The 24,179-nt window shown below is 33.4% G+C and overlaps 1 protein-coding gene across 2 annotated transcripts in view; it reads right to left on the bottom strand.

Annotated features, from left to right (window-relative positions):
- Positions 1–6,015: 6,015 nt before the first annotated feature.
- MEOX2 (mesenchyme homeobox 2) overlaps positions 6,016–24,179 on the bottom strand; it is a 65,885-nt gene continuing 47,721 nt past the window's right edge. For both annotated transcript variants that reach the window (XM_038556989.1, XM_038556988.1), the window contains 2 exons: positions 22,726–22,898; positions 6,016–7,551 (listed from right to left, as the gene is read on the bottom strand). In XM_038556989.1, the coding sequence (XP_038412917.1) occupies positions 7,327–7,551; positions 22,726–22,898 (398 nt within the window). In that variant the 3' untranslated portion in view covers positions 6,016–7,326. The remainder of the gene's footprint in view (positions 7,552–22,725; positions 22,899–24,179) is intronic.

Raw genomic sequence — 24,179 nt, forward strand, 5'->3', positions numbered from 1 at the left:
TGGTTTTATAAAGCACAGGGACAGGACCTGTGAGCCAAAAGAGCTGCATTGGAGTCATGAGGAGTGGCCGATTATATACTTTCAAGTTGCGAAGGGGTTAAGTCTCTAGGAAATTTTGGAAGTAGGTTTCCAGGATCTTGAGCATGCTAGCTATTGTTGAGAAAAGGTCATTTATTACTGACTAATAAAACCATGGTAATGAGACCCTTTCTGTGTCTAAATGGTAGGTCATATGCTTGGAGGATGATTGCCAAAATGTATCTTGGGAGGGTGAAGACGAAGTTTCCAAAGGAATTTTTTATGTTAAAGTAGACTTACAGGATCCTGGGAGTCGGGCTAAGATTGTTTCTTGCTCTTAGCAAAGTATTAACATTGAGGCAGCTGAGTTCCTAGAGGAAGTGTTGCTCTGCCTGTTTCAAGGACTTGCCAGTGGGCTATATAAGTAGTAAGGGAGTTTCATTTTTCTTTTGCCTTTGTTTTCCAAATGAGTGATCAAAATAAATTTCCAAATATGGAGTGTAAATGATCAGAATCAATATTGGTTTTGCTACAGTACCTTGAAAATCTGCTGGCAGAAATAAAATGATAGTTGAAAACACAAAAATTGTGAGTCATATGTGTCAGCCAGCCTTTGTTAAGCGCTCCTTTTCTTAAAGATGATCCAGGTGCAGCTATGTCTGCTCCTACCCAACACTCAGGGGATAGAAGTGAGTTTTTGCATTGATCAGATGGAACTGGAATGAATAAGCACACAAAAATGCTGAATACACCAACATTCCAAACGTGATTTAACGTTAAGAAATATGCTAACAGGGGCACCTGGGTGGCTCAGTGGTTGAGCATCTGCCTTTGGCTCAGGTCATGATCCCAGGATCAAGTCTCGCATCAGGCTCACTGCAGGGAGCCTGCTTCTCTGCCTATATCTCTGTGCCTTTCATAAATAAATAAATAAAATCTTTAAAGAAAAAGAAATACGCTAACAAAAGTCAGTAACATAATAAATAAAATGATGGACTAGAGCATAACATGTAATTAGTATACAAATATTTGTTGACTAAATTAGTGAATTGAATTGAATTAACTTTAACCAAATATTTGCTAAGGTAATCTGGAAAAATCATTTAAAGAAAATTTAAGGTAAAATTATTTTGAACAAATTCCTTGATTTACAGATGTCCTCTCTTGGAGCCACAGGGGCTACATTCCAAGACCCCCAGTAAATGTCTGAAACTGAGATAGTATCAAACCCTATACATAGACTGTGTTTCTTCCTATGCCTACACAACTGTGGTAAATTTCAACTTATAATTAGGCATGACAAGTGATTAACAACAATGAGTAATACTAAAATAGAAGAATTTTAACAGTATATTGTAATAAAAGCTACATGAATATAGTGTCTCCCAAAATATCTTATTACTGTGTACTCACACTTCCTAATGTTGAGAGATGATTAAATGCCTTTGTGGTGAGACAAGTGAGGGGAGTAATGTAGACACTCTGAGGTAAAGTTAGGCTACTATTGACCTTCTGACGAATCATCAGGAGGATCATCTACTTCCAGAACCGAAACTGTGGAAAGGCAAACCACCTAAGGGGTGCCTACTGTACTAATTCTGTAATATCAGAATGTTAAATTACAATACAATGTTAGCAAATCCAAAGAAAATTAAACTCTGCACTCAAGAAAGTGAAAGTCATGCAAATACTTTACTGGCATTAGTAGTTTGATTTTTTTAAAAGATTTTATTTATTTATTCATGTGAGAGACACATAGAGAGAGGCAGAGACACAGGCAGAGGGAGAAGCAGGCTCCATGCAGGGAGCCTGACGTGGGACTCGATCCCGGGACTCCAAGATCACGCCCTGAGTGGAAGGCAAATGCTCAACCGCTGTGACACCCAGCCATCCAGTAGTTTGATTTTAAATATGTAATTTAGGTGTGACATTTCATCAAACTGGGCAAGTAGTGATATATTTTCAAAATTAACATTTGTACTAAACATAAGAAAATAATATTTAATGTTTTCAATTACCAATGAATGTCACACACATGAAGAAACATAATACATGTTTAAATAATTTTGGGATAGTGTAATTATTCCTAATCATGTGCTTTATTTTTCATTCAAATCAAATATGTGTTTATAGCAGTTCATTTGTTCATAAAGAACAGAAATATGAAAGTACAGCCCAAACTTGATATTGCTATATACTCAAATCACTGTTTATCGCTCCCTGTGTGAAGCAGAAGTGATAATAATTTGTATTTGCAAATTCATTGTCTTTTAGAAAATTTTTCAGGAAAAACATATATTTTTAAATTTATTTATTTATTTATTTATTTATTTATTTATTTATTTATTTATTTGAGACAGTGGGGCAGGGGCAGAGAGAGAGCAGGAGAATCTCAAGCTGACTCCGTGCTGAGCATGGAGCCCGATTTGGGGCTGGATCTCACAACCCTGAGACTGTGCCCTGAGCCGAAATCAAGAGTCAGAATCTTGACTGAGGGAGCCACCTAGGTGCCCCCGGAAATCATCTCTAACAGGAGTAAACAATATTTTAATGGAGATTTACTGAGCTGGTTAAATACATTATGATGCCATCGAAATTTTTCTCGATTGTTTTCTTGACCTTGGTTTGAAGCTGGATTTGAATAATAGCTGTTAAGGAGAAAAATAAGCTATAAAAAGAAAAATGGGTAACCTCTGATTGTACCCTTAAAATATTCAACCATTTTAAATGTCAAGATAAGAATATTGTAAAAATATATAATAGAGAATTACTTAAAGAAAAGCCATATTTAAATCCTGAAATATGTATTTATAGGTTTGCCGAGTTTGCCATAGCAATTTTTTTTTTCTGGACTTGGTTTAATCCTTTGTGTACTACCTCTAGCATTGTTTTGCAAGAATTGAAAGCAGAAATGTTGAGGTACTCATGAGAAGGCCTATTCTTCAGTATTCTGGTCAGCTTTTGGTAGGAAATAGGGAAACATAACAAGAAACTCCACTTTTATAACACTTTTGTAAACACTTTTACTTTTTGCAGATCAATGCTGCAGATTCCTAATGTGCATAAGATTTGGAATGTTTTGAATATCAAAATAAATGTTAGATTTTTAAGTAGCTATTAATTATTTTTTTTTTAAGATTTTTAATTTATTTATTCATGAGAGACACAGAGAGAGGGGGGCAGAGACATAGGCAGAGGGAAAAGCAGGTTCCATGCAGGGAGCCCGATGCGGGACTTGATCCCGGGTCTCCAGGATCAGGCCCTGGGCCAAAGGCAGGCGCTCAACTGCTGAGCCACCCAGGGATCCCCCTATTAATTTATTTTTAATTATGGACTGCATTTTACTGAAACAAAAGGAACTGCCAAGAAAATATAATTACAATATCCCCCAAGTAGTTCAAGAACTATACCAATTAAGTATTCATGTTTGATAGCATTGTAATCTAAATACCTCTCACCTCAAATATTAACTGAATTATCTTAATGACATCTTATTAGAAAATAGGTCATGGCATAAGTGACTATTCTTAAAAATCATCAGCCTAAGTATATTTAGAAATAAAGGTGGAAACATATTACAGTAAATATTTCTAGTCACTAACTTGATACTCTATGCCACTGATTTTATTTTAGTTCCATAGGTTCCTCAAAGCTTCCCTAAGAAATTAGCATTTGCCATCATAATTATGCTAGTAATTTTTTAAAAGGTTATTGGAAACTAGTAGCATTAAGAACATAAAATATTTATTTTTGTAATTTACTTGTTCTATTTGCCCTTCACTCTTATCCTATTATCTCAAGGAAAGCCCTTAATTTTATGAGCCATTACTACATTTATTTTATGTAATCATTCACCGAGTGTATTAAAATTGTGTTGGGGTTATTTTAGATGCATGCAGTTCTTAAAAAAAAAAAAAAAAAAAAAAAAAGGAAAACTAAGGTCTTAGGTTTCTGAAAAGAAAAATATAGGCTGACAACCCTAGGTAAATATGGGAAGTAAGGGGTAATTGGGGTCATGTTAACAATGAGTTAAAAATATGTGGATCAGCTTTTGGAAAAACTTTGTAGTGTTTCATCCTTCTGAATCCTGCTGGAAAAATCGCTCTAACCATGATTCCATACTATTTTCAGAGAAAGGTACTTTCATGCTATTATAAATTTCCACAGAGCTACAAGTTCTGAGACAGAATTACATGAAAAAGGCATTATGTGAAAAGATACCATGGCAAGCCAGGATCCCAGTGTATAATAAAAACCGAGTTCTTTCAGATTTTGCCATTTCTGGAGTAAATTAAACCTGATAGTACATGAGAATATCTTAAATTTCCTCTGAGGATTTTAATTCTAGAACAAAGTTGGCATATTATCTAGCAAACATAAGCACCTTGTTTAAGATAGAAGAATACAAAAATGCTCCAAAAAGATAGCAAGTTTTAATTAAAATTAATCTGGCCTGCTTGTTTACTTGTCAATGTGTTGTCATTGTGCTAACATGTTTCAACATCTTATATGGTGATCATTTTAATCTATTATGAATAAAATGATGCCCCCTTTTGGTCATCCAGTGGTCCATCTTGCCTAGTGATTCTTCATGGTCTCTGGAGTCAAATTTCATTACATCATTTTAGAAGAGTTCACAACTCTCTAATAAAGTCCACAATGCAAATGCCTCACATTTCCTAACTGTCATAACTATTCAGAATCACTTTTTTCTTACTCCATTTATCTTACAAAATTGTAATTCTCATATCTTTCTCTTTGGCCACAACCTTTAGCTCTCTCTTTAGCTACCCCTAAGCAGTCTTTTCCTCTTATTTCTGGAAATTATTTTCCTGCCGCAATGAATTATCCTCCACTTTGTCCCTATTGAACTCAATTCGATTTATATCTTCCCACTTCTTCAATTTGTCAAGATGTTTTGAATTTAAAGCTTACAATATGGAAAGTCAGTCCACCCAAGTAGATGTCATCAGTACAAATATACTTCGTATTCATTCAAGTGATTGATAAAAGAGTGTTTGTTTTATGCCTGGAAGGTGTCAATGTAAATGGTCTCTGCACCCATTGTTAATTTAGAAATGTTACTAACTGCTCTGATAACATTTATTACACAAAGGGAAAAATGTGATATACACAATCTAATTTTTTTTAAATTTCTTGAATACTCTCTACATATCATGCTAGAAATTGAGATCATTCAAATCTATTTTTTTTTGTCAGTCTGACCATTGTAAAACAAATGAAGTTAATTAAATAATGAGGTTTTGGAAATGTTCACTGATTAGTTTCTATTCTATTTTGAATTAATTAGGGGGGGAGAGGAAGCTGCTGGATATTTCTAAATATTTTAGGTTACAATATGGAACAAATGAAAAATAGTGTTTATAAAGTTATCACTAGAACTTAGATATCGCATATGTAATCATGCACGAAACAAAAATACATCAGTGTAATCCTTAACATTTTACATTGGTAATGTCTATTAGAATTTAGATTAGCCAATTTAGCTTATTTTCACATATAAAACACTGGATATTTTAACTTTGGAACAATCCATAGATTCATATCTAATATATATAAGTTTCAAAATGTGTGACTGCTCCCTTTACCACATTGTACATATACTACTACTTTTTATCTTATCTTTAATTTCATAAAATACACATAAAAATCCATTTGGCATTTTCTTCTTTTTTTTTTTTATAAATTTTTATTTATTTATGATAGTCACACAGAGAGAGGGAGAGAGAGGCAGAGACACAGGCAGAGGGAGAAGCAGGCTCCACGCAGGGAGCCCGACGTGGGATTCGATCCTGAGTCTCCAGGATCGTGCCCTGGGCCAAAGGCAGGCGCCAAACCACTGCGCCACCCAGGGATCCCTGGCATTTTCTTCTAAGCAGGAAAGTAGCTTTATATATATGTATTCTTAGATGTTCTTTGATTACCCAAGGATTGATTTTTTTCATAGTAAAAAATGTCAGAAACCAGAGAAAAAAATATAGATGATTCATTTATTACGATCATCTGGATATACATAAGTGCAGATGAATTTGGGACTTTAAGTATTTACATTAAAACGTGTAAAAATTTAGGAAATCACAGTAGGGAGACCAAAATTATTTACAAAGGATCATTTATTAAACACCTTTTTTTTTTTACAAAATACAAAGATTGTTGTTCTGCATGAATACATCATATATGAAAAAATAATGTTTTTACTGAATCTCATTTGAAGACATTCAGAATTTTATCTTCTACCAACGTGAGGAATCAATTTTTCTTTGCAACTTGTCTAATGCCAATACCAATCAAGGGGATACCTTTTTCGTGTTAATTAAATCATATAACAGCTAGCATTTTAAAGAAACAAAATCAGACAAAGTCTGTCATACAAAGCTCTTTCTGTAAGTTAACTGATTTGCCTATGATCCTAAATTTTTTGTCAAGCTATAAGATAGGAAGAATTGAGGAGCTAGGTAAGTTTTATAATAACATATTAGCAGCAGTTGATAGAAAATGCAACATAAGATTTGTTTTGTCTGTGGTACAAGAATATGTCCTATCAGACTCTAATGTATTTTTCTCTACTTGAACACAAGTAAGCACGTGCTGATTGTTTCTGGGATGACAAAGTGTATAAACAGACAGGAAGCTGGTTCTGGTTGTCATCGTGAGTGCCTGTTTTCATCAGCTAATATGAATGCATCGCTAAACTTAGTGAAGACAGGAAAATGACTTAAGGGTAATATATACAGAGTTAAAATACATTTTTTATCCACTTAAGAGTGATTTCAGGCACTGTGGCTATTCAGGATAAAATGTTTCATTGGTTTATTCTTGATAGCAATTTAATTGTCAGTGCAAGCAAAAGCAAATACCTGCCCACTGTCATACACATGACCTTGTACATCTGGAATGTTCAGGAATGTTCAAAGCAAGTTCATCTTCTGCATCTTCACTCTGGAGGCATCTTGAATTAAAATGTCTCATAGTTTGCTCTTGATAGCAATTTAATTTTCAGTGCAAGCAAAAGCAAACAGACCTGCTTACTGTCACACACACGACCAACACATCTGGAATAGTCTAAGCAAGTTCACTTCCATCTTCACTGTGGAAGCATCTTTCATAAGCGGCACTTAGTGTAAACCCTTTATAAATCAGAAAATGAAAAACAGACTGGAGATGCCTGAATTTAATAATATTAAAAAAAATCACTGTCCTAGTGTTCTCTCTGTGTAAACGATGTTTGAGTAAGGCTTGCCATCACAACATTTCTTTCCTGAGAAGGGAGCCAATCCTCTCTGTGTATCATAAGTGTGCATGCTCTGAGCTGTGATCACTGTCGTGGCTGTCTTCATTTGCTAGAGAGTCCCCTGTTTGCTGGAGGGTGGCTGCACCAATCCCCGAGAGCTCTGAAGGGAGAAGTGTTCCTTTTTTCACATTCACCAGTTCCTTTTCTCGAGCAGCAGCTCCTTGTTGTCCTCCTTTTACTCTCTTCCATTTCATTCTCCTGTTCTGGAACCAGACTTTCACCTTTAACAAAGAAAAGGAACAAATAAAAGAAATAAAAAAAAAAGAAAGAAAGAAAATGAAATGGCATTTTCCCCTTCCTTTTTGGGTCGTCAATGTAAAAATAGCCCCTCATAGACTTGGACAAAGGACACTGTGAAGCAGTGACTATGAAAATAAATGAGCACTGAATTTAACCAGATACCATATTTATGATAGTAATTTAAACTTTCAGAAGATACTTACAAAGTGCTATACTTCATATTTTATGACATGCAATATAAAAAAATAGATGGGAAAGAACTCTGTCATTTGGGGTTACTCAAAGGTACTTGGCTTTATAAAGAGTTTCTATGAATATCAGCTAACATCTAAATTATTATCATGGTCAAACTTTTTTTCCCCCCAAGTTCTTTAACTTCACATCTAGCTATTAGATGTGAGATTAAATTCCTGAACGAATTTAAAACATATTCAAAGAGCCACTGGTGAAGCTACATCATGAAGGACCATTCTGTGCCACTGCGGTCCACTGCTGCATTCACAAAGCTTTATGCGACCATTCCAGCTCAGTGTGAGTGCTCTTATACCCTATGTATTTCGAACTATATATATTTCACATCAGTTTTGTAAACATACGTTTACCTTCTAAAATTTAATTGAATAAGTCTAATAAAGTACACATATCATAAAACAAAAAATAATTATGTATTAATTGACCATTTATTTTCAGAACCAGAATAGAATTGACGTCATTTCATCTTGTTTTGGAGGAATTTTATGTTCCTTTCACATTGCTTTGATCTGTCTATTCTACTCAAAGTTACCACAAGCCTGAATTTTGTGCTTATCATCTCTAAGCCTTTATGTAACAAGCAAACAAAGATAAACAACAGTTTGTGTACAACATGTGATCAGAAAATGTACTGTTTAATTTTGCTTATCAAAATGGAATGTTTCTAACTACAGGCTTCTTGACCTATATCCATGTTGACTCAGGAGCCCACAATCACTCATTCTTTATGATTGCATACTCTTCTGCTGTGTGAATATACCAGTTTATCCATTCTTCTGTCCATGGACACTTGAATTCTTTTCTTTTTTATTCCCCTTTTATAAATGATGCTGCTATAAACATTTTCACATTTGTGTTCTGATAAACATATGATGGAAATTCTCTGAATGTATATCCAGGGTTGCATCAATGGTTGCAGAGTGTATGAACATGCAACTTAACATTATAATGCAGAAAAGTGTTTTCCAAAGTTGCATCAATTTAGCTCCCACATACACACATAGAGTCAAATGTGTAAGAGTTATTATTGATCTACACCTATGTCTCTGTTTGGAGTTACCAATTTTTTTCCATTTTGACTATAAATGTTATCTTACCATGTTCCTCCTACTTTACATTTCCTGATTACTAATGAAGTAAAACAACTTTAAAATGATACTTGCATCTTCTGTGAAATGCCTCTATATGTCTTAATTGCATTGAATTTTTTAAAAAGATTTTATTTATTTATTCATGAGAGACACAGAAAGACAGAGAGAGGCAGAGACATAGGCAGAGAGAGAAGCAGGCGCAATGCAGGGAGCCCGATGTGGGACTCGATCCCAGGACCCCAGGATCACACCCTGGGCCAAAGGCAGACACTTAACACTGAGCCACCCAGGTGTCCCTGCATTAAATTATTTTTAATTTAGTTTTTCTCTACAGATGTTTAAACTATGTTCTGAATGATAAATTACCGCTTTGCACTTAGATGGCTGCTACTATATTCTCTCAATTTATAGTCTTTTTTCTTTCCCTAAAGTATCTTTTGGTCAGAAACCCTAAAATTTAATATACTCAAATTTATCAATTGCTATCACTTTTATGTCTTCATTAAGAGCCCTCTTTCTGCTGAGGTTATTAAGATATTCTTCTATGTCTTCTTCTAAGAGTTTTAAGGTTCATATTTCAAACTGAAGTGCTTAATCCATGAAATAATTGACCTTAGTATACATTGCAAAGAAAAGATCTAAATTTATTTTATTCCATATGGATAACAAGTTGCCCAAAACTATTTATTAAAGAGTCCACACTTTTTCCAGTGATCACTATTTCAACTCTGTCATAAATCAAGTTTCCATGTATGCATAGCTTTATTGATGAATTCAATTTTTCTAACTCTATGACCAAATCACTGTCTTAATTTTTACATTTCATAATGTCTTTATATCTGGTACATATAGTTCTGTTTTAGTCTACTTCAGGAATATTTTGAATATTCTCCATTTCCAATTAAGAAACAATGTCAATTTCTGTAAATGCACAGTGCTAAAGAAAAGGTGAAGAGAAATAAATTTCCAAAAATGTATTTATTTTAGTGGTCTTCAAATCACAATACTCCTTCAAAATTAGTAGTTTCCTCAGATGTTTATACCAAAAAAAAAAAAAAAATTAACTAACACATTTCTCCACTCTGGATTTTTATTATCTATGAGGCCATAATTGAACTCTTATAATCATACCTTACTCATACATATATATTAATCCATGTGGTAATTTTTAAAAAATAATAAAATATTGAAAAATATTGTTTAAAAACTCAGAAAATGTAGTAAAAGAAGATTTATTAAAAACTAGTTGATTGGGCTGTACAGCTGGCTCAGTCAGTGTAGTATGCAATTCTTGATCACGGGATTGTGAGTTTAAGCCCCATGTTGGGTGTAGACATTACTAAAAAAAATAAATAAATAAACTTTAAAAACAACAACAACAACAACTGATACTGGCTGATGGGTGTTCATGTGTTATTGTTACTTAATAACTGAATGATCAGTAGTTACCTTTTATTATATGCCTATTTAAGGCTAGACAACTATACTATAGGTGTTGTATATAAAATATTTCTAATAGTCATGATTTTTTCCAGATATCTTTAACATTATTCCAATTTTATAGATAAGGAAGTTGAGACTCAAAGGTTAAGTAACTTGTTTAAGATTACTCAGAAGGGGAAATAGGGTGCCAGAATTTAAACCTGGGGTGGTTTGGCTTCAGATTAGGTTTTTGCTGTTACTGTTCCTGTTATATTTCTTTTTTTCCCGCTGTTATATTTCAAACTCCTACATTTTAGGTATTTAGAATAGAAAAGTAAAGCATATAAAATATGTGAACTCCATCCATATGATTACTATCATTCATGTAATTCTCCTACTTGATATAATTAGGTTTGTAAATATGACACTATTTCCTGTACTATAATTTAGGTAATTATACTACTCAATTTAATTACCTTTGTAAGCTTGACATTGCATGTTGTATTAGATCTTTTCCACATGAGTTGTGTTCTACTCCTGGCTTCACTTCTGAGTTTCTGTGTGAATTTGAGAAAATTATACTTTTCTCTACCCCAATTTTCATATTTGTAATATTGGAATAATGAGCCTTTCAAGATTCTCCATAGGGACATTTTCTCCATGGACAATTCCAGATGGAAGAAACACATCATCATCATTGTCACCAAGAGCTGAAACATTCAGTCAAAATAATCTTGGCAGAAAATGGGAGGAATAGATTTCTTTTAAAATCTACACTTATTTCCTTTTCTGGGAGAAGGGGTACAGTAATTCTATAATAACAGTATAAGATCTGTTATATGCAATTCTAAATGAGAAAAATGTAAGAATATGGTATTGATTTTAGACGTTTTATAGGCTATTTTGTGTTGTTTTCTGTTATCATGTGAAATTTTGCCACTTCAGTTTTTAAAAAACAGACTGATAAAATATGTTTATAGTTTTCAATGGTAGCTATATATCTATACATACATCTATGAATATATGCATAAAGACACATACATGTAGATGCATATGAAAAGCATTTGATACTTATACAGTAATTATATACTATTTTTCTTTAGAGATTAAATTACATATTTGATACCAGAACTCAATGAAATTCATAACAGAACAAAAAACAGCAACAAATACATAATGGCTACATCTTATAAATATTGAAAGGAAGAATGCAAAATATCAAAAGTTAGTGTGTCCAGACTTATTTCCAAATATACTATAACATTTTGAGGTGAATTGGAATGAGAAAGATTTTGGGAAAAAGCATGTTTTTCCACTAGCAATATAGTATTAAAAACAAATCTACAACAGTAATACAATATAAATCAATATTTCCATTAGAATATTAATACCAAAGTTTTATAAATAAACAAATTTAATTTAGTATCATTTTATATTTTAACTTCATTGGTTGAATTGAAAAAAATAGCTTTTGTTTTGTTTTATTTGTAAGTTAGTGAAAGTATTAAAATGTCTTCATTTTTTAAAAATAAACATGCTATTTATTTTGATTAAAAATTTCATGTGCATTTCATACAATAATCTGCATTTATAAACTAGACAGAGTAAAACTAATCTCACATTTCCTTGGTGACTTTTTTTAAGATTTTATTTATTTATTCATGAAAGACACACAGAGAGAGAGGCAGAGACACAGGCAGAGGGAGAAGCGGGCTTCCTGCCAGGAGCCTGATGTGGGACTCAATCCTGGGTCCAGGATCAGGCCCTGGGAGGAAGGCAGCGCTAAACCGCTGAGCCATCAGGGATGCCCTCCTTGGAGACTTTCAAGCTCCATTTATTCATTCATATAATTCATATTAGTGAATGTCTAGCAACAGCTACTTTGTTAGATCAAAAATAAGTGGGCTTAGAGTGAGAAATGTACAAATAAATAAGACAAAGTCCCTGCCCTCAAGACATTCAGAGTCAAGGAAAAAGACACATAAGTAACAGTTTATTGACTGTATATAAGAGCCTTTGATATGAAGATTAACTTCATATTTTATAGAATATCCTTAAACCATTTGTTGTTCTAGTTGGTATCATTGCTAATTAACTATTAAGAGATTCTCCCAATGGTCCATGATTAGTAAACAACTCTACCCCTACAGTCAATGTTCCACACTGCAATACTGCTGCATAATTATTATAGAAAATTATTTCTTTCCTCTGGGAATCTCATGTTCTTGATATTACTGGCATCCAAAATTTTTGTCCTAGCTACCTAGAGCAATACTGTAGGTTCCAGGAAATTGGGCCATCAACATTCTGCATATAATTAAACAAATATGTCCATCTTGGAGCATAATATGAAAATTTTGTGAATTTTCATTATTTTGGGAGTCCTAAAGCCAATCTTATATTGTAGTATACAATTTCTCCAGAAGGTACTAGATAAGTGAGGTTTTTGTTTTTGTTTTTGTTTCTTCAAATATTTCCTTTTTCAAGCTTGGATCTATGGGCAAGATTCCATACAAGATGCATTTTGTTTTGTTACAAAGTATGATTAACAACTCAGATAAAAACAAATTTTAATCCCAAGAATTTGAGTTATGAAAAAATACTACTATTCATGAAATCAAAGCAATATGAAACAAACTTGAGAGACTCCTAATATCTATGCATACAGCTAGCTTTCAAAAAATATGCATATTAAAAAGTAACAAATATATAATAGCCTACTGTGTTATAGTAGTGAATATTTAAAGTGCTTGGCTATACATCCTACTTTTTAGAACATTTGCTTTAGCATGAAGAAGTCATGATACTTGATATCCCTTAGTATTTACATTGCCTGGATGATCAAACTAGTTTAAATAAACAGAAAAATCATTTTTTCATATATTGACTGCTTTTACTGAAGAAAGCAGCCAAATGTCAATTTGTTAGAATGATGTATTTCAGAATTTGGAAATCATCTTTTTGTCCTTAATAACACTGTGAAATCAATGCTGCCATTTGCTAAACATTTGTTTTACCTTTTTATTTAATTTATGCAGTCATTCATATTACAGTCTTCTATATAAAAGTCCATAATACCTGTCCTTTCAGGGCTCACAATATATCACAGGATAACACAAATGAAATATGCATCTGCAACTGCCACACAATTTTCTAAGATGGCCAGAGGCAAAGAAATTGATAGCATGTTGGACTACATAAGGTCATAACCCATATTTATATAACACCATAAATGTCTGTCTTTTGAAGAAACAATCGTAACACCAAACATCTGGATGAAAACTGAATATTTCAGTGACATATCTAGAGGTTTCTAAACATCTGGAATTTGTAGATTTAACATTCTAACTGTTTTCATTTGTATCTGGGCACTTGAAATACTGTAGACATTATCTAACAAATATTTATTCACATCTTTACCACGTAAAAACATGTGAAGAATAATTTTATAAGTACAATTTTCAGATTTAATCACATGCCCTGTGATTAAATTTGGTCATGGCAGCTGATCTAGTTAGCCAAGGTAAACACACTCTAGAAAAACTTACCCAAGTAATTCAGTGGCAAAGTCAGAAGTTGAACTGAATAATTAGAACCAAGAATGCTCCATAAGGTAAGGATGAAAAATGAGGAAAATAAATACTCTTCCTGCTTGAATAGATTTATATCTGATTAAGAGAAGGAATCCCTCAGCTATTTCCAAGCAGTGTGTGGGAGCAAACAGTTGACAGTGCTGTTTCTACAGCCATGCAACATGGGGTTGGGAGGTATCAGTTTGTGTGTGTGGGAGGATGAAGGGTATTAGGATATATTCCATGGCCAAAGCCTGAATTCTTGTTTAGAGGGCTGCCTTTCATGATTATCCTCTATTTTAGTATAATGTTTATGATCAAATGAATCATTTCCTCGCCTCTCTAGTTTTTAGTTTCAAAGCCTCTTTTTTTTTCTTATTTAGAATACTTGAGAATTAGGTTTACCAATGTAGTCATAAAATATTTACTATTTTGCATATTTTGCATATTTTTAAACAAACTGGCTATTGGGAGCCATAGCAAATTATATATTCCAAAAAAAAAAACTTTTTTGAGGCAACAAATAAAATTCTCCATATTAAATTGTACGTTATGGGTATTATTACAAGCCAATAGCACAGCCTCCTTTCCAAAAATGCAACCAAAGTATCCATTTACATGATAAGCAAAATTCTCAGAGGAGTGATTCCTTTTAATTGACTTTTAGGAATGTCATGGTAGTAATAGATGTTAACAACAATACCTCTTTCTGTCATACCTGAGGAAATTCAATACAAATGGCCTATTTCAATAATATTATAGTGAAAATTTATTATTTCCTAATCCTCCTTTTTATGCATTTTAAAAGTAGGTATACCTTTTAGTTATTTTACGTGAAATATTGTTTAACTAAGCATAGTATGAACATATGACTTTAGTAAATTTGTGTGGAAATATCAAAACTAAATTAGGCACCTTTGTCCTTTATTTGTGTTAAAAAATTCCTGACTAGCAAATCTTTAATACATAGAATTTGTGTATCCTGAGCCACTACTGGTATTTGTTTTGTTCACACCACTAAGATGAGCTAGAATGATGGCCTTTGCTCTCAACGTTTTGCCTAATCTCTGGGATGATGTTTAACAATAGTAGTATATCACAACCAGTATATACCATTTTGATATGGTATATATGGTATATGAGCAGACTCTTCTAGTCATATCTAATTAAGGGAGACTCCTCAAATACAAATATGTGGTTGAAACATAGGAATACACTATTTTTATCAAGACAGTAGAATAATAGGCAACTTCCTATGGTTCAATCTAATGAAATTAATATTCTGATTATTTCCAGACAAGCTTAAGTTCATTATTATAATATCATAATATTTATGAGCCTTCACTACACTCATCATTTCATTTATTAGATTTAGGGATCACTTTCTTATATCTAATATTATTTTAAGAAAGTGTAATAGTAATTACTATCATATTCAAATGCACTGACCACAAAAAATAGTCAATAACCTAATATCTGGAGAAAGTTCAAAAATTTAAAAAAAGAAAAAAAAAAAAAACCTGCCCAGAGGTGCCTGAGTGATTCAGCCAGTTAAGCTTCTGCCTTCCACTCAGGTCATGATCCCAGAGTCCTGGGATGGAGCTCCATGTTACCCCTGCTCAGCGAGGAGTCTGCTTCCCCCTCTTCCTGTGGCCCTTCGCCTGTCTATGCTCTCTCTCAAATAAAATAAATAAAATAAAAAAAAAACTTTCCAGCATTAAAAATGAGAAATGATAAAGAGATTTGAGGTTAAAAACTATTCCAAATTGAATGCATTTTTGAGGTTCTCATGACAAGTGATGGAACTATGACAACCAATTGGTAGAAATTCTTTAACAGCCAGATTCTCTACAAATTGTTCTCTTAGGTCTGTATTTATTAGTTTATAGATGTCACAGACCATATGAATATACTGCCGTATAAACATGTCAATAATAGAACATCTTGGGCAGCCCGGGTGGCTCAGTGGTTTAGCGCCGCCTTCAGCCCAGGGTGTGATCCTGGAGACTGGGGATCGAGTCCCACATCAGGCTCCCTACATAGAACCTGCTTCTCCCTCTGCCTGTGTCTCTGCCTCTCTCTGTGTCTCTCATGAATAAATAAATAAAATCTTTTAAAAAATATATAATAGAACATCTTTTTAGAACTGAAAATATCCAGCACAAAACTGGCTCCTCAAAATTTCTAGAAGCTTATTAGTTTTAGAATTCCTTTAGATGACATGAAAAAAATCACATGTATGCAAGGACAGTGTGGAAAAGGAATAATCTTTCATAGTAGAAATTTCTTTCTCTAATATTACATTTTAAAATGGTGATCCTGTGATGCAATGCATGCTATGTTTCAGAATGTTAAGTTGACTTACTGATTAAGCATAAATTTATACATTTGTTTCCTTATTGAAGAAATTGGGAAATAAAATGTGACAATTATGAGATTAAAAAGAACTATCCTTATTCTTTCATTATATCAGTTTGATGAATGCTTATAGCAAGAATCTATAGAGCAAGTTTAATAAAGTTTCTAAAATTTTACATATATAAACATATATATACACAGACATATATGTGAATGTATGTGTATATATACATATAGATACATATCTGTATTTGCTATCTCTATCCATCTAACATTTAAAAAATTGATTTGTTATATATTCTCAAGGCTATATTATGTTATTATATTCTCAAGGCTATATTATTTTTCAGAAATTTTTTTCTACATTATTTCATGTTGGGTATTTATATTTGTAAATTATTAGAGATCAATTGCTTATTTCTCAGTCTTCTACTTTATACAGGTAATATCTCTAAAAATTGATTTAGGAGAGGGTTAATTCATTGAACTTTTCTTTATAGATCTTGTTTTATAATTGATTGTCTTACATTATGCTTCTTACACTATAGCCTTGGTTTTGTAGTATGTAAGATAGTTCTGCATTTGCCTTTTAGACTGTCCATTGTCCCAGGACTCCTGGGCAGTTCAGTTGGTTAAGTCTCTGACTCTTGATTTCAGCTGAGGTGGTGATCTCTGGATTGTGGGATGGATTCCTGTGTCAGGCTCCTCACTCAGTGGGGAGTCTGCTTCTCTCTATCTTTTCCTCTCCTTCTGCCTCTCCCCCTGCTCACATTCTTTTTCTCTCTAAAATAAATAAGTAAATCTTTTTTAAAAAGTAAAGATTGTAAATTGCCTATCTGCATTTCTTTAAAAAAAAAAAAACACAATAACAGCAGTACTAGGCAATACCACTTTCCATTACAAATGAAATTTCTATCATATTCCACCATCAACTCCTCCACCTTATGCTAATTATCATTTTTCCAGTAAGAATCAACTCATGTTAATTTTTTATTTTTTTACTTTTATTTTTTTAAAGATTTTATTCACCTATTTGACAAGAGTGAGCCTCAGCAGGGGGAGGGACAGTGGGACAGGGAGAGAGAGAGAGAGAATCTCAAGCTGACTCCTTTCTGAGCACAAGACCTGACGTGAACAGTGATCTAACATACAACCCTGAGATCACGACCTTAGCCAAAGCCAAGAGTTGATGCCCAGCCAACTGAGCCATCCAGGAGCCCCACATGTTTAATCTTTTAGAATAGCAGATACCATAATTTAAGCAAAGAAATGCCTTATTGTTACTAGAGGTGACTGTTAAATACTACTTTAAAGAAATGAGGAAATATTCTGACATAATTGGCTATACAGGTAGTCCTGAATTACCTTAAACAGACAATATATCTGGTCATTGAGAATAATTTATTAGCTAAATAACTAAAAGTATTTATAAGAATTTGTAGAAATAAACTTGCAAAGCACAAGTATTGTATAAATTGATGAGCAAAAGTCAAAACCAGTGTTTATTTGGCACATGGAAAATTCTCCTTCACAGTGATCCAAAAAATGGATGCCTATTTTGAAAATACTTGGCATTGAGCCATTTAATGATTTAGGAGTAACAAACAAAGCATAATCCGTCTCATTTCCACTAATGAAATATGATCCAACTAGGTGGGATTTTCCATTTATCTTGGCAGAGGGATCCTGAATTCGGTCTGTTTATTCCAGTAATCTTTGCTAGTTTACAAATCTGCAACATTGCACCTTTGATTAGCTTTGTGAAATGAAAGGATCTCCCATACTTTCTATGTTTGGCAGCCTTGGCCATATAAAAATGTCCATTTTGTCACTCCTGTTATAGTTTCATGCAGCTGCCTTCTCTCTTCTTCCCACTGTGAGATATTAAAAAATTGGCAGCAGCTTTCTCCAAGTGTGTCTGGATGGATGAAAAGGCCAGAATAAGCATGTCAAATGTAAAAATACCTTGGGACAGGAGGGTCTTTAGACTGACTGGCCTTCAAAATATTCCAGGTAGCTCTGCCAATTGAGGATTATTAGCTGTTGATTGAGAAGGGTAGACAAGAATATATTGTAAAATGGAAACTCTAAGTGAGAAGCTGGTAGATACTGGAGTGGTAACTGCCACACAACAGCATTATATAACTAAAAATATATGAAGCTCGACTGTGTTCTAGTATCTCCATTTTTATTTAGCATAAAGTAATCTTCTTTAATACTTAGGTGCTAAGGTGGAATAACTTCGTGGAATGAGCCTCTTTTTCTTCTTCTTCTTCTTTGACCAGATGGAGTTCAAAGGGGATTATAGACTTCCCTGACCTGTGAAGGCATTGCATTATGGGAGAAACAAACATTAAGAATCTGACTTCTTTGTAAAATTACAGAACTATTCTTCAGGGAGGGTGTTGAAAGTTCAAGGACTCAGTGATAGTTAAGGATTTAACGTATCTTACTTTTTCCTTAAAGGAAATCTAATCATCATAGCAAATATGTTTTATTTATAGTAAATATTTATAATGAAATGTATGTGGCCTAGAATAAAATGTAGTAAGTATATTGATTAGTGGTATCAACAAAGTAAGAGTATTTACAAATAACATATCAGTTATACATAGGTATACTTCATAGGCAATTATATAAAATTCCTACATGAAAGTATATCTAGAGACTACTTCTGATTATAAATTAAGTTTTCATTTAGGAGAAAGTTATTTCTGTAAAACTATTCTGCCATAAATTGTTATAAATTATTTAATATTATTTTTTTCTCTTTACATTATACACATAAAAGTTCTGCCTTTGCATTTGAGTTTTGAAAAGCTTTTACAAAGTCAAGAAAAAATATTTTAGGAGATTGAAATTTTTATTAAAGTTAAGGAAAACACTGCTCAATATGGAGTGAGATCTAAGTCTCAGGTTATTTTAAAGTATGGAAAGATAAATTTTGCAGAATGGAAATAGAAATGAATAAAGTACATGTCTACAATTAGAATATTTTACATATGGTAATCCTGTTAAAGGGGTGCTATTTAAGAATATATAGGGCTAGGATAACAGATTACATAGATAAGCAGGCACTGCATTGATGAAAAATTAAAATAATGGAATTGCTATGTCACAACTAAAAGAAGATGAAGGAAATGGGTTTAGTTTATAATTCTACATTTATAACTTTAAAAGTCCAAGCTTCAGAAAATAAACTGAAAATATCTCACTGGGACAAGAGCTCTGGCATTTTGGAGAAATATGCATTCAGACTTTTAAGAATAGTAAAATTGATGACTGATAGCATACAATATTTTTCTGATAAATTGAGCATAGTAAAATCCATCCCAGAAAACATACATAAAGTCTTCAGATTCTCAGCGTGAGATAGTTCATGTTATATAAAAGTCTAGGAAAAAAACAAACATCTGGCATAATCAGGGAATGTTCTCCCATTCAACTCTGTCATTCCTTTCTTATGACAGTCAACACTCATCACAATTGCTAGTATTTGTTTAATTTTTGCTTCTTCCAAGAGTTCTAGCAGAGACTCGTCTAGCTTATTTTAGCAAGATTTTATTTCTAGCATCTAGCTCAACAAATATTTGTGCTACAAAATAATTAATTCACTATGCCTTGAATGGCAAAAAGTTTTCCTTCCTCTGATTGACAGTTGTGTTTTTCAGTTTATGCTAGAAATTCTTTCATATTCATTATAACACATAAACCTGAGTAGAAGCAAGAGAAGTTAGCTTTAATTTCCATTTTGTGACTTAGGGAGATTGTTACTTGCCTAAGAATCCAAATTCCAATGGAAAATCTAGTTGTTCTATTCAAATTTTTATCATAATAATTCAATTTTTCTCACTGTCACATAGTGGCCCTCTGAAGACTTAACTTTGACTAGGAATTTAGATTCCACATGTATGCATCTCCTTTTCATATTAATCTGAAAAACTGGAAATAAAGATTTATAGGATAAAAAAATCTTCACGATATAAAATTTCAATTCTTTCAAAATCCAATTATATCTCAAGATTTGTTTGTTTGTTTTTTCCCCTATGACACTATAGTTAGATCATTTCGGTAACGGCCTCCAGCAAATGTCACCTTCCTTCCATATATCCATTCCTTAAATGGTCTCCTTCTACATTGACACTGTGCTTGGTCATATGACTTGCTTTAGACAATGAGTCATCAGTAAATATGAGATAACGAGAGTCCTTGAAAGCCTTGGTCCATTGGAGTTTTTCTTCTATTCCTGACAATGCTTCTATCCCCATTTGAAAAGTCTCAGAGAGCCTATTAGAAGAAAATGAAACCACATACAACAGAGACAAATGTCCCAGCTGAGACTATTTAAACCAACCAGCTCTTCAAACCCAAACCCGCCACGTGACTACAGCTCTATGGGAGATTTAGGTAAGGTAAGCAGCTTAACCATCCAACTGAGCCCAGTCAAAATCCCCGACCCACAAAACTGTGAGCAAATTGAATGTCGGTTATTAGTTGAAACCACTATGATTTTTGAATGTTTGTTACATAGTCAAGGCTAACTGATAACAAAATTGAAAAGGGACCTTTGATAAACAAAAACAAAGATTAGAATTGTATGTGTGTGTATTTTGCTTAAAATTACATATCATCCTTTTCCATAAATGACAACTCAGGAAGACATATCCAAAATACCTAAAAAATTGCCAGACCAAATTTATAGAATTGCTTTTCTAAAAGAAATTATTTTAAACCATAAGGGAAACTTCTGCTTTATAATCAGATAATCACAGGTAACCAAAGCCATCCCCAGAATAGCAAGCACAGAATCTTCACATTCCCTCTTGGCTAAGAGTATAGTACTGCATCCCATTATTTCTATAGCTTGGAAACAAGTCTTAGCTTGTTTCCTTTTTGTACCATAGAAAACATGGTTGCATTTCCTAGAATTCACTGTCTATGGATAAGAACATTAAAATATGTAATTCTTTCCCTCCCTTCTTTTTTTATCTGCTCCCAGTTTAAAAAAAATGAAAATAAAACAGATGTCCAATAATGTAGATTTTGGATTCTCCTTTCCAGCATGCCAAATGTTGTACACTTATGGAGAGGAGTTTGTCTGTGAAGTTCAAGGGAAAGAAAATGTTGTGCTTCACAACTTAGGCACTAGTCATAATATTTAATAAAATATAAACTGCCAATAAATAAAACCACATAAAAGTGTCTCTCTCTATATTCCCAATCCCCAGAAATACCCTACAAAAGCTGAAATCCAGAAATTAACAGAAGGAAAGCAGATGATTTAAGAAACTGGATAAAATAACTTGCTCTCCTAAGATAGTATTCATACGTCCACACCCTGTTGGTATTTCTTTGGTTCTGATGGGATCCCTGGAGGAGGTGCATACAGTGAAAGGAAATGAGACTCTAGTCCTAGGAGTGCCAATCATAACTGCACTGTCCATAAAGATGTTTGGATTTGCCTTTCAGGAATGTTTTCCTAAAGATTAGCAACTGTTAACCATCAGTAAGCTAGATTCTCCCAGGGCAAATCAGAATCCATAAAAAGAATGCACTGGGAGCACTACTGGAGCAAGTAAAATCCAAGAAAGGACCTTTTAGGTTTTATCAACTGGAGTCCACAGATCGTTCATAATTGCAAAGTGTTCTCTAAATGAGTCAATGTCAGAAATTTAAATTTTTGAGACCAATATCAGTTCAAAAATATTTGGGAAATATTTACGAAAGACCTATGGGCCCTTGCTCCCATCATTTCCCAGCCCCCCTTGAACTTAAGTGGCACCACGGATGATTTCCGGACCTTGGAGTATAAATGGAAGTGACATGGGTCATTTCCGGGTGAAAACATTTAAAGGTCAGTGCATGAACCTCCACCTCTTTCTTACCTCCTGTGGTTACCAAGGACACCACATGTTGAGATGCCAGAGAGTCAGCCTGGGTCCGTGAGTGACTGATTGTTTATAATGCTGAACTTGTAAAGTTAGTATGGAGAGTGAGCAAATAGTGAACTTTTTTGTTATGTCATGGAGGTCCGGGGGTTAATGTGTTACAGCAACATAGCAAACCCTGTCCTGAGCAATAGAGGAAACTAATATGGGGTTGCTGGCTTTCTATTATACCAAAATAAGGAGATTTTAAAATATAAGCAAAAAAGAATTGCTCACTATATGCCATCATTATATACAAGAAATACTATTTTAAACCAAAATATATAGGAAGGACACAAATACAGAATAAAGAATGATACCTTAAACTGAATAAATGTAGTTTTCCTTAAAAACACTGCTATCTTATCCTTAATTTTGCCATTTTGCCGTGCCAAAACTTCATCATGGAACAGAACACCTATCTTACAAATGGCATTTAAGAACCACAGATCTAGATATTTCAAAAATGGCGAGAGAAGATTGTTGACTCAACACAATTAAAAATACCATATCACAACAATGTCCAACTTTACCTGTCTTTCAGTGAGATCCAGATTCACTGCTATCTCATATCGCCTCAGTCTGGTCAGATAATTATGATGGGCAAATTCTGCTTCAAGTTCTCTGATTTGCTCTTTGGTAAAAGCTGTCCTTTCCTTCCTGGGTTTGCTATTGACTTCTGACTTGTAATTTCCTTCCTGGGAATCTGGGGGGAATGTAAGAGAGAATTAAATTGACTTTATTCATTCAAATGCATACAATCATATCATTCATACCAGAAGCATTTACTGAATAACTACTTTTTCAGGTACTATGTTAGATATGGAGAAACAGAGAGCAAAGACAGAAGACTGATCTCACAACAGGATAAGATACATTTCTTACTTTTTCGATCTGCTCTCCTGTGACTCAGCCTAATTGGCAAAGTGTCTAATATTCTTTCAAAATATGAACAAAAAATGTATTTGCTCTTAATATGATAAAAAGATAAATAAATAAACCACCTCTAGAAAACAATTTCGGATGTAAAATTGCGTTTAATAAGTTGTTTAATATGTATACTTGGGATCTAGGTATGATTGAACTCTTTAATTCCTAAGAAAAAAAGTGTTGACTTAATATGTGAATATTTAAGCAATTTGAATGTTTAGCAACTGGACCATAAAAGTCAGTTCAAGGTCAGACAAAGCATACATAAAAGTGTGTGTGTATTTACTGACTTTTTAATTTCTATTTAAGTTTAGTCTCTTTGAGGGCAATAGCAATTCTATTCTCTTATTTTATATAATACCTATTCTAATGTGGAATCTATAAATAAAATTGTGTTCATAAGACTCCAAATATGAAACATTTTTAAAATGTTTGTTCACTATATATGAGATAGACAAAGATGCACAACACTGGAGGGCCGGGGTGGCTGAGTGGGTTAAGCAGCCGATCTTGATTTTGGCACAGGTTAATGATCCTGGGATTGAGCCTGGTGGTAGGCTCAGCACTTAGTGGGGAGTCTGCTTGAGGATTCTCTCTCTCCCTCCGCCCCTCCCTGCCATTTGTGTGTGCATGCTCTCTCTCTCTCTAAAATAAGTAAATAAATCTAAAAGAGAGAGAGAGAGAGATATGCACAACACCTAAAAAAGCTATCCAAACACCAAAGTTTATAATGCCATTTAGAAATAATAAAAATTTGGAGCATAGTGTTCCATTTTTATTCCTATGCATTTAAGGTATAATTAACATATAGTATTTTACTTATCCTTATCGTATCCCTGAGATGTAGGTTAGAAGACATTCTTAATATACTGAAGAATAGAATATGTGCCTATATTGGAAAAAATTCCACATAAACCAATAACAGGTAATCATACCAGCTCTAGTAATTCATGTTGAATCTATTTTCAGTGAAATAGCAACATGATCAAGGTAAAGTCTCTTAAAAATTATGGTCTCTTAAAAATTACTTCAGTTCTCTATTTTTGTGCATGTACAC

The sequence above is a fragment of the Canis lupus genome, chromosome 14 (assembly GCF_011100685.1).
Source record: "Canis lupus familiaris isolate Mischka breed German Shepherd chromosome 14, alternate assembly UU_Cfam_GSD_1.0, whole genome shotgun sequence".
In the NCBI taxonomy this organism is placed as follows: domain Eukaryota; kingdom Metazoa; phylum Chordata; class Mammalia; order Carnivora; family Canidae; genus Canis; species Canis lupus.